We start from the raw sequence: 17,938 nt of genomic DNA, 5'->3' as shown, positions 1-17,938 counted from the left end.
GGGTGCCCAGTCATTCCCACACTATGCTCCTTTCCTTGTGAGAGAACTGAAGAACTTGCCTCCAAAGAGCTGAGGGGTGTGGAAAGGGCACTGCAAACTGGGATGAGAGACTTGTGCAACTAAACAGACATGTTGTGTAATTATATCCACGTTGCTGTACAGCTAACTCTCACCAGAAGTTACACTACTCTGAAGTCAAAATATTTGAACAACAATATGAGTAACAAACAATCCTAAGCTACAGACCTTCATTTTAATACAACTCCTCTTCTATAAATCAAGGTATTGATGATTATGTGGAGCATGCATTTAAATTTTGATTAATGGCGCTGTCAAGTGGATCTATATCTGAGAAACTCATCAAAACTAGAAATGTAACTAAAGTGATCTGTGCATAGTGGAATTCAGTATGGTGTTCTCTCCTGGTGTATGGCTAATATTTAGGTAAAGAGCAACAAAACTCTTCTGCGAGCTGCACTAGTTCTAAAGAATGCTGATTAGAAACATAATGCAGCTTTAAGTAGTTATAAATTGATAAAGATGACAATTTACTCAGGGCAGAGGGGGAAAGAGTTGACTGGCCAAATCATAAAGCAGATTCAGATTTGGCAGACTCTCTAAGACAGCTGTGCTTCACCCTTTTCCACTATGTTGAAAGGCATTACTGAGGCACTGAGAATCCTTGATATAAAGCTGATGGATAAGCATGTAAGGGAATGGTCACGTGTTGATCCTGGCAATTCAAAGTACGCAGGAATGCCGTAATCTTGCAGTCCCTGAAGCACAGCTTCAGAAGCAGCACTTCAGAACTTGTCACTCTCTTACAATCAATGCAATTAGATAACACATCACCCATCCTCCCCTTTCCACTAAATCAAATGGTGCTCCTTAAAGAAACAGAATCTTTATGGCAGAGGACTCTTGTCTCAGGGAGCAGCTGGCTGCTCTTTCATGACCCAGACTTCAATGTGGTTGGACAAGCAGAGCAAGGTTACAATGGAAGCATTTTTAGCCAGATATAACCAAGTATCCACTTACTGTTGGTTGCATAACATATGGCGGATGAGGCATCCATGAAGTACTCTGGACCTGCACATCAAATACTTTTAATTAGCATAGAAAAGTTTAAAACTTAAAGATTTATTTGAAAATATTCTCTCTATTACAACTAAGGTGCTAATTTTGATAAAAGACTTAAGTCTTATAACTCAACACAAAATTAATTTACGTTTCGTAACGTTATTGACAAAGGAAAAAGCTTTCAAATTTCATTTCATAATGTTTTCCACCAAAGTCAGAAGTCTGAGTGATTGCACCACTTCTATGAATCACAACATTTTATCTCGTAAAGAAGCCTTCAATATTCCATGTTGTCCTATTTTTTCATTTGCATTGTTTGCTTTCATCCATCAATATAATCATGAACATGTCATCCAACCGACAGTGCAGGAGACAGAAAATGTTCAAAGTTTATTTTCAAAAGTAACTGTATGGACTTTTAAAGGTATAACATTTTCAGAGATCTCAGAATGACTTATTCTGTTTCCAGTAAGAACTGCAGATCTAATTCAGAGTTTTTGAAAATTATTCTCACTGAAAGCTGTCATGGCAAAGCTGGCTTAAGAAGTCTGCCCCTCCAGGAACATTCTTAGCTTGAGCATCCTGGGGTCTGTTCCCACCAGAACGCCATGTGCATCACCGAAGACCTTCTTTGTTGTTCTGCCTTATAACTGCCATGTAATATATTTCAATTTTTTAACAATTTTACTAAGAATTAGACACATTATAGAGTGTTTGCATATTTGTTGTGGCATCTCTGAGCCATAACTACCTTTTGTGCTATGTGTGAATGGCCCACATGCTATAGAATTTTGTATTTTAGTTCCTTTTGCATCAGTCTGGACACCACAACACACAAATACACAAAAGATGTAGCTGTGCTAGAGCCATCAGAGGACACCTCACTTGCTGTCCCAGAGATGGGTGTGCAGCACCTCAGGCTGAGCATGACCAGGAACAACAAAGAGAAAGCTAAAAGGTCCCACTTCTCCAGACACCCTGTGATTTTGTTAATGAGTAAAGTGCTGAGAATTAATTGTATAACAGTGTGCTCCAACATTTGTATATGTTTATCAAAGTCTATTTTTTGTTGAAAAGCAAGTTCAGTTAAACATCTTTAGAACGAAAACCAGCACACCCACATGTGAACACACCTCTACTACAACATCTTCTGCTGGGAATCCCCATGAGCTAAAACACACTAGAGCTGTCACAGCTTGCTGCTGCTCATTGCTCCCACTGTTGCACCACTGCAGCTCTTTCATAGTGCCAGGGTAAATGTCTTTGGGCTTACACTGCAAACTATCTAAAGAAAATGATACAGGTTAAAAAAAAATAATAATGGTTTTGTTGCAAATGCATGAAACCACAAACTGATGCAATGGTTCAAATCAGAATGGGAAAAGGGGAGCCACTGTGAACTGTGGAGCTGTGATGAAAGTAAGTGGCTGGGTGGCCTGAACTCAGTGGCCTGAATGGGCAGTAGTATGGCTCTTAAGCCAGCTTTGCTACCAAGAAAATTGCATGTGAGCTGCACACAATGCAGGGTATATCTCTGGCACTGACGACTCTTTGGTGCTGCCTTTACTGAAATTTACCAAATTTACTTCATCAAAACAACTTTTGGCTACATAGCCATCTCAAATAAAATAACACAAAGAGAATTACAAGAATCATCTATCTTTGAAGATCAAGTTTAAAGCAGAGTAACTTCTCAGAATTACCTGTAAGCAGTACCATACCATCTGCACCCTGCCCCGCCCAAACAAACCAACACTAACATTAAGAACAACCCACCATGCAGCTTTGAAAGTTTGGGTAGCTTATTTCAGATAAGACTCAGGGTTGGAAAAGCACTGATGGCACAGGAGAGAAATAACTTAAATTGGAAAATGTATAGTCAATGACCAGCTTCTGTGCAGTGATAAGTTCCCCGACAATGGCTAATAATAAAAATATACAATCTGGTTTTGACTTCATCTCAGAAAGCCAAAACAAGACAATAATTTCCCAGTGGAGATCTGAGGGGGATATGCTGAAAAGAGAAATTCTGAACGACATGGCATGTAGCAGACTAAAGAACGATTTGAGGACACTTACCCTCAACTAATTTGCTTTGCCAGGGATTATTGGATAAGAATGAGTACTTTTAAAGGATGTAGTTACTGGAAAAAATATAGCTGGGGTCAAAAGGTCGAAGTATAATTCAGTCAACATAAATTATTAAAAGGAAACACTTAAAAAACTTTTGGCTAATGAAGGGGAGCCAAAATGAGGAAACAGTTCAATAAGAATGATAAGCTAAAGGTGTTGTCAATTGGAAATTAAGCAAAATGTTGTTTATCAGAGAAGCTAATTGAAATGAAGAATTGCAGTGGCTTTCATTACTGCTGTAGAGAAAGCAGGAAACACTTAAAACTCTACCCAATGATACCTGAATATTCCTAGAAAGCCCTTTGTTTCAAGAGTGACTCGAGTGTAAGCACTCACAGTTTTCTGTGGTACACACTCTGCCTTCATCCACATCCAAAACAACATTAACTGGGAAACACAGTAGACAAGCGCATATCTGACGTACCTGATATGTAGAGACAGGGGAAGCAGCAATGAATGGCGTGATTGATGTCTGTGGAATCATGCGGTTTGTTGGAATACTGTACGGTGAGGAATAAAATCTGCAAACAAAGAACAAAAGCGAGAGGTTTTTGAATATTTTGACTACTTAGGCTCTGACTAAATAATTCACTGCCTCCTGGGCAAAGAGAAAAAGAGTCTACCCAGGTAATTATGTCCATCTATTTCCAAAACCATAATAAAAAAATGTGATGGCTCCATTAAGCAGATCTTGGAAATGGAAAGGAGGAGGAATATTTACACAAAGCATATTTTTTTTCACTTCAACTAGCACAAATATAGAACTTCACAATACAAGAAGCAATTATCTGAGATGCAAAGACAGCTGATTTTCCAGGGTGCTAGCTAGTGAAAGGAAATTTCTTATACGATATTGAAGACAACATTACTGATTTCATTTTTACACAGGGTACTGTTTTCATATCCTGGTGCTTCATTGCTGAGAATAACACATTCTATATACATGCCTGAATTATTTTATTGAGGGGTGGCTACAAAAACTCTGGATGAATTTTTTGTATTCATCTATGCAGAGAGCAAAACCCCCTTTTTCTGGTGAAATGTATCTGGAATTATGAGGCTAAATGCCCCAGGCAGCACTGAAAATCTCAGACTTAGTAAGTTTTATTTCCACTGTTGCATGCTATGAACAGAAGCTGCACCATCTCTTTCCTGATGGTAATAAATGTTATATTCTTTCTCCTTCCCTATGGGTTAATGACTATTGATAAAATTATCACTTGAAAAATATCATCACTACTGCTGGATTGTGTTAGTAGTTAATATGTGTATGCTTGTAAAGATTTTTGCATTTGACCTTTTTGCAGTTTCAACTGTAAGCCAGAACAATAAAATTGCTTAAAAAAAGAATGTTTGTGGTTTTACTGTTGTCTAAATGCTTGTATTTTGGACTCTGAGAGAAACACTCATGTGCAGTGCTCTTTTGTACAATTTAAACCTCATGTAGATCTTTCTCATACAGGATCCACCAGTAAGTAACAGAAGATTCTGCACAGTGAAGTGAATTGCATTCCCTCTCTTTTTATGTTTTTCCCCTCCCTACTCTGAGGCAATCAACAGCAGCTTTCCATGAGAGCTATAAAAAAAAAAAAAAAAAAAAAAAAAAAAAATCATTACTGGTGTTTAAACAAGTGCTCTATTTCCTGATCGCCCTGGCATCACAGATTTAGTACTAATCAGTCTAGTTCAGACTGGATGCATTCATTCTGGATGCAGGCTCAAATAACTACTGACTTCAACCAATAGCCTTGGAAAAACAGGCTGCTCTCTTTGAACATTGGGCAGAAACATTCAAAGTTAGGAGGGGAGAGGGAAACAGAGAAGCAATCATTTGTTCTTTCTATTCCAAATCAGATTTTAAAATGCCAAAAGCAGCAGGTGGCATCTGGGTGATTTTTTGTTTAATAGAAATATAATGCTATTTTAGGACCATTTATCAGCCCTCACAATGCTTGCACAGAGACTATTTTAAAATTGTTCCTTTGCCCAATTTTATATATATCCTATTATGAGAACTTAGAGGCAATTGTATCCCCATGCTTATACCAAATATTATGTTCACACAACACTGAGGGAGAAGGGAGTTTTATACCACTAGGCAGAATCATCTACGGCACTAGCATGTTGCATATTATCTATTATCTTAACATTAATCCCAGATTAATGTTAACCAGAAATCACTTGGACTATGCTCTTGCTCAGTGGGTCAATAAAAAATTTTGTGTGCAGCAAATGAAAATACTCAATGTCAGACTGAGAGAATTTAGTCTATGGGTAAAATATGTAATGTATAGAAATACATATAAATCTTTTAAACTAAAAAATAATATAAAACAAAAAATCTTTTGGGAAAACCACACATTTTTTGTTTATTCTTTTCTCATTCTGTTCATAAACCCAGCATTGATGCTGAGCTCATACCCCTAACCACGTATGAACCACTCGGACAAAGACAAGTACAGGGAAGAAACAACTTTCCATTTGGAAATAGTGCTGACTCTTTGGAACAAACTCTCCAATAAATCCCAGTAAATACTAACAAATTTACAGAAAATGTGTGCTAAGGCAAGAATTTGACAGACAGCTTGCCATTTCAGTTTCAGCTTAGAGGTGCATTTATCTGAATAGTATGCAAGCCTGTAGAATATGTACTATGGTAATGTGGAAAATACAGCCCTTCCCACATCCCTGCCAATACCATTTATCTGTCACTATTTGGAATGCTCTCAAATAAGCATCAAATAAAACATACCACCAGGACATTCAGCTATATTGGGGAAATTGGTGCACAAGGGCATCAAGGAAGAGAAAGGAAGAAACTGAAACTCTGATGCTGCAAATGACAATGCAGGAAAATCCACTTCATATATTTCAATTTTAATAATAATAATAATAATAATAATAATAATAATAAAATCAATTGTTACAATCTCGGCCACTGCAACAGGCTGCAAAGAAATTATTTTGCAGGAATATCTTACATCAAGAGACAAAGGCTTGTCTTCTTTCCTCAGGGCCAATTGTGGCCAAAAGGATCTAATAGTAAAGGATGTGGATGTCTCTGCCATATGTGAAGAACAGTGGTGTGGTGAGGATAGAGGTGTCCTTGCTGGCGTTGGACTCAAGCAGAGCCACCCCGAGGTATGGGATGCTCAACCTACCACACTGCTGGAGTCATTTGCTGCCAGGGCAGGGCTCTTTGACAAAGAGATCTCAACATGCCCTCACCCATGGGACACTGAAGCATCTCCCTAAATTCCCTTTACATACAAATGGGCTAATATCCTCATATGTAACTGGCATACATGGCATGCTGGGGACCTAATAAGAGACAAGGGGAACAAAAACATAAGAGTGGCCTGCTCTGGCACAAACCCTACAGCACAACAACAAGATTTGCAGCTGAGGACCTTCCTATATTCTGTCTTAGGCTTTGCCTTCTTTTTTTTTTCTTTAGGCTTAGGGAGAGGTGAAAAGAGGTGGAAGATGTATGCTTTAAGTTCACTCAAGGGCATACAGAACTCTCAGTCACCAGAATATCTACATCAGAAAGAGGAGTAGAAAGAGGTAGGAATTATAAAGCCTTTGAATTGTCTTAGATATATTAAACTATGCCTCCAAGTTTCCTGGCATTAAAATGCACACAGTGTATCCAGTACGGTGCACTAGGTATTATGAGAGCTGTAGGCTTTGTGGTGTAGTTGACCTGTGAGCTCTAAGGAGAGCTTTCCAGAAGACTCAGCTGCACTTTCTGCAGATGCAGTTTGCAGCCTTACATTGGTCTGTGCAGTTTTTCTGCAGGTGCAAGACAATGTCCCTGCTCCTCAGCTGCAATTGCAATGCTAGGAGCACAAGAATGCAGGTGGCAAGGGCAAGGCAAAATGGACGTCACCTTTGTGTTAAAAATAGACCTTTTCGGCATGCCTAGATTCCATAAGCAAAGGGGAAACTCATCACTAGTAGGCAAAAAGATGCTCCTGCAAGTTCGTGAAGGGGAGTTTATAAGGGTCTCAAAAGAACACATTTTTAAGCGATATTAAAAAGAAGCAAATTTCCAGTACCTCATCAGGCACACAGGCAGTGCTTTAACAACAGTCTCTGTTGCTTAACAGACAAAGCACATACTCCTCTGCTACACCAACCCTCCCTTTGCATTTGGGGACTGCATTATCTGCAGTGTCTGGTCACTATTTCCCTGCCAAAAACTGGAAAAAAAAATCCATATGGTTCCCATTCTATTGGGGAATGTGCAAGCTTCCAGACAGAATCTGCACACGAGCAAGATCCTATTTGCACGGCAATAAACACCATTTGCTCATGCCTCATGCCTGCGGGCAGTACTGAAAAAGTTAGATTCATAAATAGTATCCTGGGGCTCACATAATGTAAGAGTATTACCAAGCATTATCAAGGCAGCAATTTTCTGTTGCAACAAGGCACACAGTCAGATGTTGGAGTTGGAACAGACCTATCTGAATATTGAGCCCATTGGCCAGCAAATGCACAAAATTGTCCCCCAGATATGAGTCACTAAACTGATAAAGCACATCGCAATCTAGTCAAATGGCCAGGAGGACTCCAGCCTCAGGAACATTTTAAATGAGCTTCCTTACAGTGCAAGTACAAGAGCTCTATCCTGCTCCTTGTATGAGTGCATAAAACTACTGAAACAATGTTAATGCCACAAATTGAAAAATCAATAGCATATTACAACAGGCACACTGCTCCCCAAAATAAAGCCTGAGTACCTTTGTAAACACAATTCAGAAAGGCTGATTATAAAATAGAAAAAAAAGGCAAAGTGGTTGCCAAGTGAAAAGATCTTATCTACTGAAGTGTGTGCTTACCATACATATCTTCAGTACCTCATACTGCAGTGCTATGGTACACTACGGGCTGGATTCTCCACTCCATTATACCAGTTTTATGCTGATGTAACTCCACTGGATGCTTAAACAGAGCTACACAGGCATAAAAACAATATAATGAAATGGAGAATCGAGCTTTACAATATAATAGACTCAGAAGAAAATAATCTATTTCTTAGCAGAGGAAAAAATCATAGTCATTTTTAATGAGAACCTCTCTCACACCCTGTTTTATTTCTGCTATAGATTTTGAAGGCAAATATGTAGTTATATGGTAATAAAAGCGATTGTACAACACCACGAACAATAAGAACCTACCTTTTCATTTGGAAACAAGAGTCCAGATTCTTCCCTGAGGTTTGGTTATGGCCCAACTCAAAACCTAATATAATCCACGCCTCTTAAGGAACTGTGAATTTTAAATACCACCCCATGACACCTCCTGCAGAGACATGGTTTTCTAGTAGGCTTCTGTCCTCCACATAATCCTGTGTGCATTTACAACTTAGATGCATCCAAATGCATCTATCAACCCTACAAAGAATTCTAGTGAACGTCAGCATGGGCACTTAATATTTCTTTTTAAATTTTGTTAAATTAGTTTGTTGGTGCTTCATAACTCTTCTGAATCATCACCTTGACTTTGTATCTTTACATTTCTCATCCCCAGACTCTGTTCACTTCATTCCCAGCTGAATGGCACAAGGAGAAGACCTTTGTTTTACACATCTTTGGGTGACATTGCTCCATGCAAACCTTAGTGGCTCGGCCCACATTACAGCCAAAGTATTCTGCTGCCTTTTAAGCACAGGGTGGGTGTGCCACACTGCCCTTCCCATGAGGAAGATGCCCTTTGCTGAGTTAACCTGTGTTACTTCATAGAGTTTAAGAGCTTTTAAGTCTCTTTCCCCATGACCACACACCGATGCCTGTGTCTTGTGTCAGCGAGCAACAAATCAAATTTACACATTTCACAAGCAAAGCATCACGGTGCTCCCAGACTTTATTAAAATAAAACTCCTGAGCGACATTTTCACTGTACTTGCTAGTAAAGAGGCTTATGAAAAACAGAAAAAACTTAAAACTACAGGATATGTAGAGATTACTATGGGGAGATAAAAAAATCCTGCTGGACCAAAAGGGTCCTGGTGATCCTCATGATACTGCACACAATCAAGATCTCACCACAAGAGCATTGTGAATGATGGTTTAGTCCTGATAAAACCAAAAATATTTTGACATTTTAGAAAAAAGACATATGTCAAAGTAGTAATTAATTGTCACTCTTAGAGAGATATCGTACTGTAATTTAATTTATTTCTTGCCTTAAAAATAAAAGAATATGTAAAAAACTGCAGAACTGAAATTCTCCATTAGTACAATTTCTTTACCCAATGACCAGTGACAGCATGTTCAAGCAACTGAGTGACCAAACCACCCGAGCAGCCTGAACACCATAGGTGTTCTTTGATATAAATAATGTCTGATTCTGAGATAACTTTCATAACTTCAAAAGAATTCTTCTTGAATTAAAATCATATTAGTCTCAATGGGTCATTCAAACTATGGTTTCCAAAACACTCACCAACTGACATGCAGGAACTTATATGAAAGAAAAAAAACCCAAAAAGCCCAGTTGTCTACATGAAACACTGGTGTATTATGAACCAATGATATTTTTATTTATAGATTATAATGTTTTGCCAGCTGAAAAGTACGACAATAAAGAAGAATGACTTGTTTGGAGGTCAGAACAGGGAACTAGAAGCAGAGAATTCTGAAATCACAATTACAAACAAGCTCTTTATTCTTCTGAGTTTGGCCTCTTCCTCCACAACACAGGACTATCACAAGCCCTACAAAATTACTCCTTGTAAAGGAAAATTAAGCAAAATAGACTAACTATTACTATTGATTTTTTTTAAACTACTGGGAATATGTTAGGGCTTTTTTCCTAAATGCTTCAACTAGCAGTGCCCTAACAAATATTTAACAAATAAACCCATTCTTATCTATATCAATAAATTCTCCCCTTCAGCTGGAGAACACAGATAGGAGTATGCATGGAATTTGATAATCATATCATACATCTCTCTGATCAGAGAGTGACTGTCAAAGAGTTCAGGGATGAACTTCTTGCGTCTTTTCCAATTGTTGTTAACCTAGCTGAAAAGAGAGCTAAATTTCAAGGATATGTTTTTCTAGTTTACGAAATAATTGGAAAAGTAATCATGCAGGTAAATAATATGATTATGTAATTTCACTGCTTGGTTTGAGAAAAAATTGCAATTCCTCGTGTCAACAAATGGTAGCTGAGAAGTAAAGAAGAGTGTTGCTCAGAATATTATCCTTAAATCCCATCTGCTCACACACTAATTTAAGGTTTTCTCCCTATCTGGTATTTTTATTCAGACAATGACATGGAAGGAAGCCAGCCTGCAGAAAGAACCCCAGATGAAGTAACAGCTCTATTATTCAAAATACGTTGGAATCTTCAATGATTATTTTAACAAAAGCCAAGTCAGTAAAGGGAAACTTTACTGGTTTCCACTTCATGACAAAGAGAGATTAAAAAGACATCTACTAACATTTGCCAAATAGAGATGGAAACTATTAGAAAAAAACAACTTCCCATTCAAATGGATATTGCAAACAAGAAGGGATAAAAAGAAAAGGAAAACTAAAGAAGAACATGACAATATAGCATTATATGCTTCAGAAAAAATACGACTGAGTGGATTTGCTTTTCAAAAAGTTTCACTACAGAAAGAGAAAACAGAAGATGACATTCAAAATAATTTTAAAAAAGACATAAGAAAACATGCATTTCTTACCCATTCTGTATAGCAGCTGTTGGATCGTAAGTCAAAGCCATGCCAGCCTGCGCATAGTTAGGGAAGAAAAACAGATTTTTATTATTACTGAAGGAAAAGAGGAAAAAGAAAAAAAAAAAAACCCATGAAACATATTCAAAGAAGAAAAACAGATTTTTATTATTACTGAAGGAAAAGAGGAAAAAGAAAAAAAAAAAACAAACATGAAACATATTCAAAACCAATATGAATAAAAACTGTATGCAACTTAAATAGAAATCTAAATTCTCAAGGGAAGCTCAGATGGCCAAAAGCAGCACGGACAGATTGGGTACCTCCCCAGCCTGAGAGATCACTGAGAAACAGATCTGTTCAGTCTGTTGGTTGCCATCTTTCCACAACATTTAGGGAAAATGGTGGGGTTTTTTTTTGCACCAGTATCAATTAATAACTCAACTGAGATTAATGATTTTACAGCTGATTACTCACTATAGCAAGACAGGCCCAAATCCTGCTGCTGCCTGTGAGATGGATGGTTGGGAAATATTCCAAAGCCAACTTCATGAGAGCTTCACAGGAAGGAGTCTCATCTTTCCTACAAAGGTCACACCCTGTATGACCCCTGCCTACAGTTTCTGTGAGGTGTAACTCGTAGTTAAGAGTTAATTCATTATCATGAGACAAGAAACAAAAAATGGGCTGTGAAGCAGAAAAGCTTGAGCTTTCAAACAAGGCTTTTAAAATACTTCAAGTGTCTGGACAGCAAAAGAATTTGTTAATGTGTTACACAGAGCTTTTCAGCTGCCATTTACCACCAGGCACACCGTGACCTGTGCAGAAGGATTTGGCAGTGTCAAAACATTGTCCAGCTAACAACTGTCATCACTGCCATGGTTAGCAGACATATCCACAGGTACCACAGGAAAGGCAGTGAGAGAGCTGGGCTGCAGACAGTATTAAGCACTCTACCTTATGCTCCAAGATAGCAGTCAAGGTCATGCAGGAAAGACCTTTTTTTCCCCCCAGCATTTACTTAAAGACATGGAACTGACAATCTCTCCTCCCACGTACTGCATTTGCTTTGACTTTTTGCCTTCCTTATCGATTTTTATCCCTCCCTTTGTGAAATGCTTTCCAATGTGAGACTACCAAGAGTACCGAGCGATGGAAAGAAGTTGTCCTTTGCGCAGGGTATGAAGCACAGTAGAGAGAAACTCTGTTGCTCAAAGTGCTGCTCTCCCTGTGGGAGCAGCTGAAAAAATGCCACAGCACCATCCCACCCCAAACCACTGTATTCCTCTTCATTTTTCATACATATCCTCTGCTTGTTGCCTGAGACAGGCAGCATTTTCTTCAAGGACAGATGCTTTACCAACCACGTGGCATGGTTTGTGCTCCTGCTGGGAGCTTTTCGTGCCCCTAAAGCCATCTACCAAAGCACTTCTGAATAATGGCACCTGCCCCCTTCCAGATGGCTGCGCAGACAGGTCAGGAGAGCGCCTGGGCTTGGCTGGTTCCCAGGCAGGCAGGTGAGCAGCCAGGGTAAATGCATTGGTGACAAGCAGGCAGAGAGTGGGCAGCACTCCTGGAAGTGCTGGGTTAGCCCAGCAGCTGCAAACTGGTCTAAGAGGAGCTGGTCCAAATTTCCAGAGGCCAAAAATAATTTCTGATGTGAAAGACCAGGTTTCACACTACTTTATGCTGCCAAAAAAAGGCTCGTGTCCTTATTAAATTTGTATATTTCTCTCATTATTCTTTTAAGCAGATGCTAAGGCAAATGTTTTGCTTTATGAAAATGCCACTGTTTTAATAAAATATGTAGTCTCTCCCAAGCAAAGGATAATTCAGGAGACTAAGTCCAAGTACATGTGGCTATTTTTGAAAGAAGTATTGATTTAATACAAAGAAAAGTAAAATGGCTATTTCTGCAAGTTTTAAATGTCAGAGAACTGAATTTAGGAACACCTAACCCGCTAATGATTTTGATGTAAAAAATAAATTAGCTTAGAAAATTGTAATCCCTTACTTGGTTTTATATTCTGATGTCTTGTGCATGCTCAGCACATTATACTGTTTAGTAAGGTTGCGTTAATTAGTAAAGGAAATGTAGAAATTTCCAAACAAAAGAGAAAAGAAAACTTTTTGGCTGCAATACATTTTCAAGGAAACATACTGTCTTGCTTTCCTTTCTCTTTTCAACACATATAAAATTTGTTATTGGTCTCTTTTTCTATTCCTGCACCGGTGAAGGCAACTTAAATATGATGTACAAGCCCTAGAAGGACAGAAAAATTAATTCCAACATTTTTTTTAAATACTCTTTAAAATAACTTAAGATGCTCCCTTTAAATTGAGGTGTTTACATTTTACCTCTCATCTCACGTCTACTCAGACTAACAAAAAAACCATTATAATTTCTTGGGAAAGGACATATCCAAGTTTTCTAAATTAAGGAGTTTCTAGATCTAGTTGTCCTTAGAGTTGCTGGATCAGGGCTCACCATATCCAGCAGCTAGCATTAGTGACTGGGAATAAAATGGCAACCAAGTAGGTGGGTCTGAGAGGAAAAGTGAAAACAAACTACTGGTCTTATTCTAGTTTCTTTGACATAAATAAGAATGAAGGGGCAGGAATGAAAACCTACAGCAGCTCTTTCACTTGCTGTTCACATGAGACCTGCAAACACATTTGTGCTGCTTTCATTTACTTTGCTCATGGAAATTTGAGCACATGGTCATGGCATGGACACTCAGCTCGTCCTCCAATCCCATCACACCCAGACCTGAGTGCAGGCCCATGCAGACAAACTGCACAAACTCGGTTCTCTATATTGGTATTAAGAACAGGGGACACAGCTGTGATCCTGAAGAGTACAAGATATGATAAGCTAGACACTCATCTCCTTTTTATCCACGTCCCATATCCATCCTGCATGGAGACAGATTACAAGAATCTGTTCAAATACTTCAGCAGTGACCACTATAAATATCACCAACACATTTACCAGTAAATGAAAATTCTCACATTAGACAAATAGGACACAGCGTGTGGCAATATGTGCATATGGTAACCACCTACGGCTGGCCCAGTAATATTGCTAATATCCCCCGTTGCTGCATAGCCTTAAACAGCTGCTATTTCAAATAGCTGCTAACACAGGACTATTTACTTCTTCCTCATCAAGTTGTATAATATCTCCCCACAAAATTATGCTGGCTGGAAGCCCAGGAGTGGCAGCACTTAGCCTGGACCGGTCAAAGATTTATGGTCTGAAGCATCCTAATTCATCAGGAATAAAAACTGATCAGCAATAATAACTTACTGGAAAATTATCTGAACTTTCCTCCATAGCAGACAAACAGGAATTCCAAAAATACCAAGTGCGGAATATTAGGGTTGGCCCTCAGACTTCTGTGTGAGAGCAGTCTAGCTCATTTTGTTAAAATCAGAATTGAATATAGCCTTCATAGTGCTAATATAGGCTGAACTACACCAAGCACTTGCTGATGCCTCTATAGCAGTCCTCTGCTGTGCTGAGACTGTTTTCTTCTGGGCCTTCTCACCCACTGGTTTGCTCATGTCTCAGTAGAAGGTGAGGGTCTTATTCTTTCTTCTCATAGTGACACTTGCTGATAAAATGACACTGAGGGAGTGGCACTGATGATAGAATGCGACTTTAGGAAAGTATTTGTCAGATAAATCTTCTATTAAGGAACAACTGAACCACATAATTTTCATGCCACTCAGCCAGATAATGGCTCTAGACTCAGCCACTGAATGAAAACACACTAATAGAAATAGAAGTCATTCTTAATGACTACTGGTCTGTTCAGAAAGGTGACAAAGAAATTAACTCAGCTTGTTAAAAATATTGATTTTTAATAAAAGATACTTATACCATATGAGTTTATTTATTTCTTATTTTTAAAGTGTCTGAACTTAAAGGACATGCAGAAAGAATGAAAGTTTTTGTTATTTTTGCTGCAGTTTTCTAACTGTTGACATCAGTGAAAGAGATTCTAAGAACAAGAGATTCAGTCTGCACCTGTCTTGAAATTTAAGCTCTTTCATTCAACAGAGAGCAGGAAATATCAAAAAGTATCTGGAAAACAAGTGTTTCCCCAGGAAGTTTGAAGGCCTTTTGTTCAACACTTTATTGTGCAAATTTTTCCATGGGCAAAGACAAGATGTCCTGCTTCTGGTTTGATTTTTTTCCCCCTCCTTTTAATCATTTGAACATAAATTATCTGATCTTCAATATCATGTGAAATGAAGTGGGTTTATTATTTCTCTACCCAATACCTGTGATGTCTCACAAGAAAAAACTTACCGGCGCAGTATCTGTCTTCCAGCAAACATAAATATCTATAAATTACCAATTTCTTCTGTGCATCTTCAGTGCAGCCCAGCATCTTCTGTGCTGCTGGGAAGCTGCTTTCATGCACAACTTCACCATCATATCCCCATATCTACTCTCAGTGTATGAGTCTTTCCAACACTGTACAAAAATTCACCACAACATCAACCTGCTAGAAGATGTGCTATGCCTCTTCCTCAGAGGTGAGACTTCCACATCATCTCCTCAAACCTGTCCTGGCCAACCTCTGCCTAGTGCTGGAGCACCTCTGCTAGGGCAGGCTGCTGCCACTGCAGGATCTAGGGCTGTGCAGGCGGCCACAGTCCATTGGAAAAAAATGGAGAGGCCTGGAAATGATAAAGGGATGAAATCCATGGATTGGTGGGCTTTCCAATCAGAAGGATTTCTCCTCCTTAAGGTGAAATTTGGAAAGGTAACATTGTACATTTGCACTTAAGGGATTTCTGTGATGAACTGATGTGGGAGTTAAGACTAAAAGATAAGTCTCTCCTCTGAATCTCCACTGACTCAGACCTTTGCCCTTTCACACTGGAGGACTGCCATCCCAGGGTGTGCTCTTGGCTACTACAGTGGAATCAATTGAAATTTCAACACTCAGATTCCTGTACATATTTTGTTTCCATCACTAATATCTGCCAGGCATCACAACACAAGGATCTCTTGTGCCCTTACAGAAGATACCCTTATTGAAATGCTTTGAAGAAAGAAGAGAGTAGGGAAAAGAAATCATCAACCCAGATGAGATTAATGCAAAATACTGATTTTATAAAATAAGTTCAGTCACCAGTAAAGTTAACTTGGCAGAATTCCTTTCTTTGATTATTTAAACAGTTCTGACAGAAATATTCAACATTATTAGAAAGACTTCTTTAATTGTGAATAACTGCCCCCACCTTTCCTTTTTAGAGAAGGAGAAACCTAGAATATAAATGTGACACCTCTTGGATATCTATAAGCATATGAAAGGAATGGAGCATTTCCCAGCATTTCCTTAAGCAGCTGCAGATTCTGAGAGGGAAAGTGCTGTGGAGAGGAAAGTATATACTAGAGATGCCAAACTTGGGAAGTGATTCATGAACCTCAGAACATCAGAGACTGCTCTGATAAACACAATAACAAGTTCAGATACCCAAATGAATGACAAGAAACCCTTTTGTCCTACAGAGCTGGAAGAGAAGTCTGACATACATAGCTTCTGTTCTTGGGATTGAGTCTCCTTCTTCCCACTTCAACTCATCTTATTAGCTAAAATACAAGTGTCAAAGACTACAAAATTGAAAAAACCACCAAAACAAAACCGAAAAAGAACATATGTAATATAACACAACTATTCTGTTTCCACAGCCAGTCAATACATTTAATCATGTCATCTTCAGGTCTATGAATGATCTGCTTTTGGGGATCTGACATCCCCATTTTGCTGTGAGTGTGATCCAGTGCTCTATCAGCTGTGTATTACGCTCACATTTGCGCATTAGATGTGTGTGCTGTAGTGAGCTGGGAAGACTTGTAGGGTTTGGCAGCACTCCTGATATCTGTTGGGGATACAGCAGAAAAAGGTATGTCCTTTTCCTGTTTCCAACATTTGTTTATTCTGCCTAAGAAAACACTGTTATAGCAGCTGAATTTGGAGGAAAACCCAACTTTGTAGAAAATCTCCAGGGCAAATGGCATGACATTTTTCACCAGAGAAAGAAATTCAAAGCTAAAATGAAAACAAAGAAAACTGATCTCTAAGGACAGGTACACTGCTGATTCTATTTTAACTGGACCACGGCCCTTTTAAAATCCTGATTGCATTGACAGTGATTTCACGTAGGCTATTGGTTTAAAATATTTCTGTGTACTTTATAAGCTAAAAATCCACACTGGTCTTTGGTAATCTCGCCACTGAGGCATCTTTTCAAAATGTTGCCCACAGCTACAGCACCTTGTGTCATTATTCTAGATCTTTTCACCTACTGGTCAGTTATCTTTTGCCCTGCTCTTTCTCTGGAGAGAGGGCTTCTTTTCAGGTTCAATGCCTCTCTTTGTTAAACTGAACTTTTGTTGAAAATACCCATGCAAAGTGCCAATGTTTAACTTACAGACATGCTAAATAAATATATTAAAGTCTTTGTGGGTGGTTTACATATGAGGGTACTGGTGCTTATCTTGACAGAACCGGGAATTGACTCTCACAGCAAAGAAAAGTTAATTGTCTAGGTATAAGAAAAGTTACTGGTCTAGACACTCAGGATTATGGAACACAACTAAGGAGTACCTATCTCCTCGGAAGCATAAAAACAATCCATGCCTGAGTTATAAATAGGCCTGGAATAGAGCTACTAATCATTTCTAAATGCATCTGCTAGTAAAGAAGAGACCATTGGCACCAGGATCAACTGCTTCAGCCCTTTACTGGCACTGACTTTATAAAAAAATTTGGGAAGTGTCTACAATTACCTATTGTATGTTTTTCTCTCTAAATTGCTGTTTGCATTAGGCAAAGCTATAATGAATAGTGGATAAAAAGAGAAACTGTTATAAAAGCAACTTTCCCAAACTACCAGGTCATTTTATTTTTGAAAGAAAGAATTAAAAACATGTTTAATACTTTGGATATTTCACAAACTGAGCTTGAAAGAAAATAAAGGAGAAAAGAGTAAGGAGGAAGAGAAGAAAGG

At 38.6% G+C, this 17,938-nt stretch overlaps 1 protein-coding gene across 6 annotated transcripts in view; it reads right to left on the bottom strand.

The window, feature by feature from the left end:
* RBMS3 (RNA binding motif single stranded interacting protein 3) overlaps nt 1–17,938 on the bottom strand; it is a 443,451-nt gene that overhangs the window by 68,231 nt on the left and 357,282 nt on the right. For all 6 annotated transcript variants that reach the window (XM_041466274.1, XM_041466279.1, XM_041466273.1 and 3 more), the window contains exons 8-10: nt 10,916–10,962; nt 3,638–3,734; nt 1,039–1,089 (exon numbers count right to left, since the gene is read on the bottom strand). In XM_041466274.1, coding sequence (XP_041322208.1) covers nt 1,039–1,089; nt 3,638–3,734; nt 10,916–10,962 — 195 coding nt within the window. The remainder of the gene's footprint in view (nt 1–1,038; nt 1,090–3,637; nt 3,735–10,915; nt 10,963–17,938) is intronic.

Source organism: Pyrgilauda ruficollis, unplaced genomic scaffold, assembly GCF_017590135.1.
Source record: "Pyrgilauda ruficollis isolate IOZ18807 unplaced genomic scaffold, ASM1759013v1 scaffold2, whole genome shotgun sequence".
Classification (NCBI taxonomy): domain Eukaryota; kingdom Metazoa; phylum Chordata; class Aves; order Passeriformes; family Passeridae; genus Pyrgilauda; species Pyrgilauda ruficollis.
This window is presented reverse-complemented; position numbering and strand designations above follow the sequence as displayed.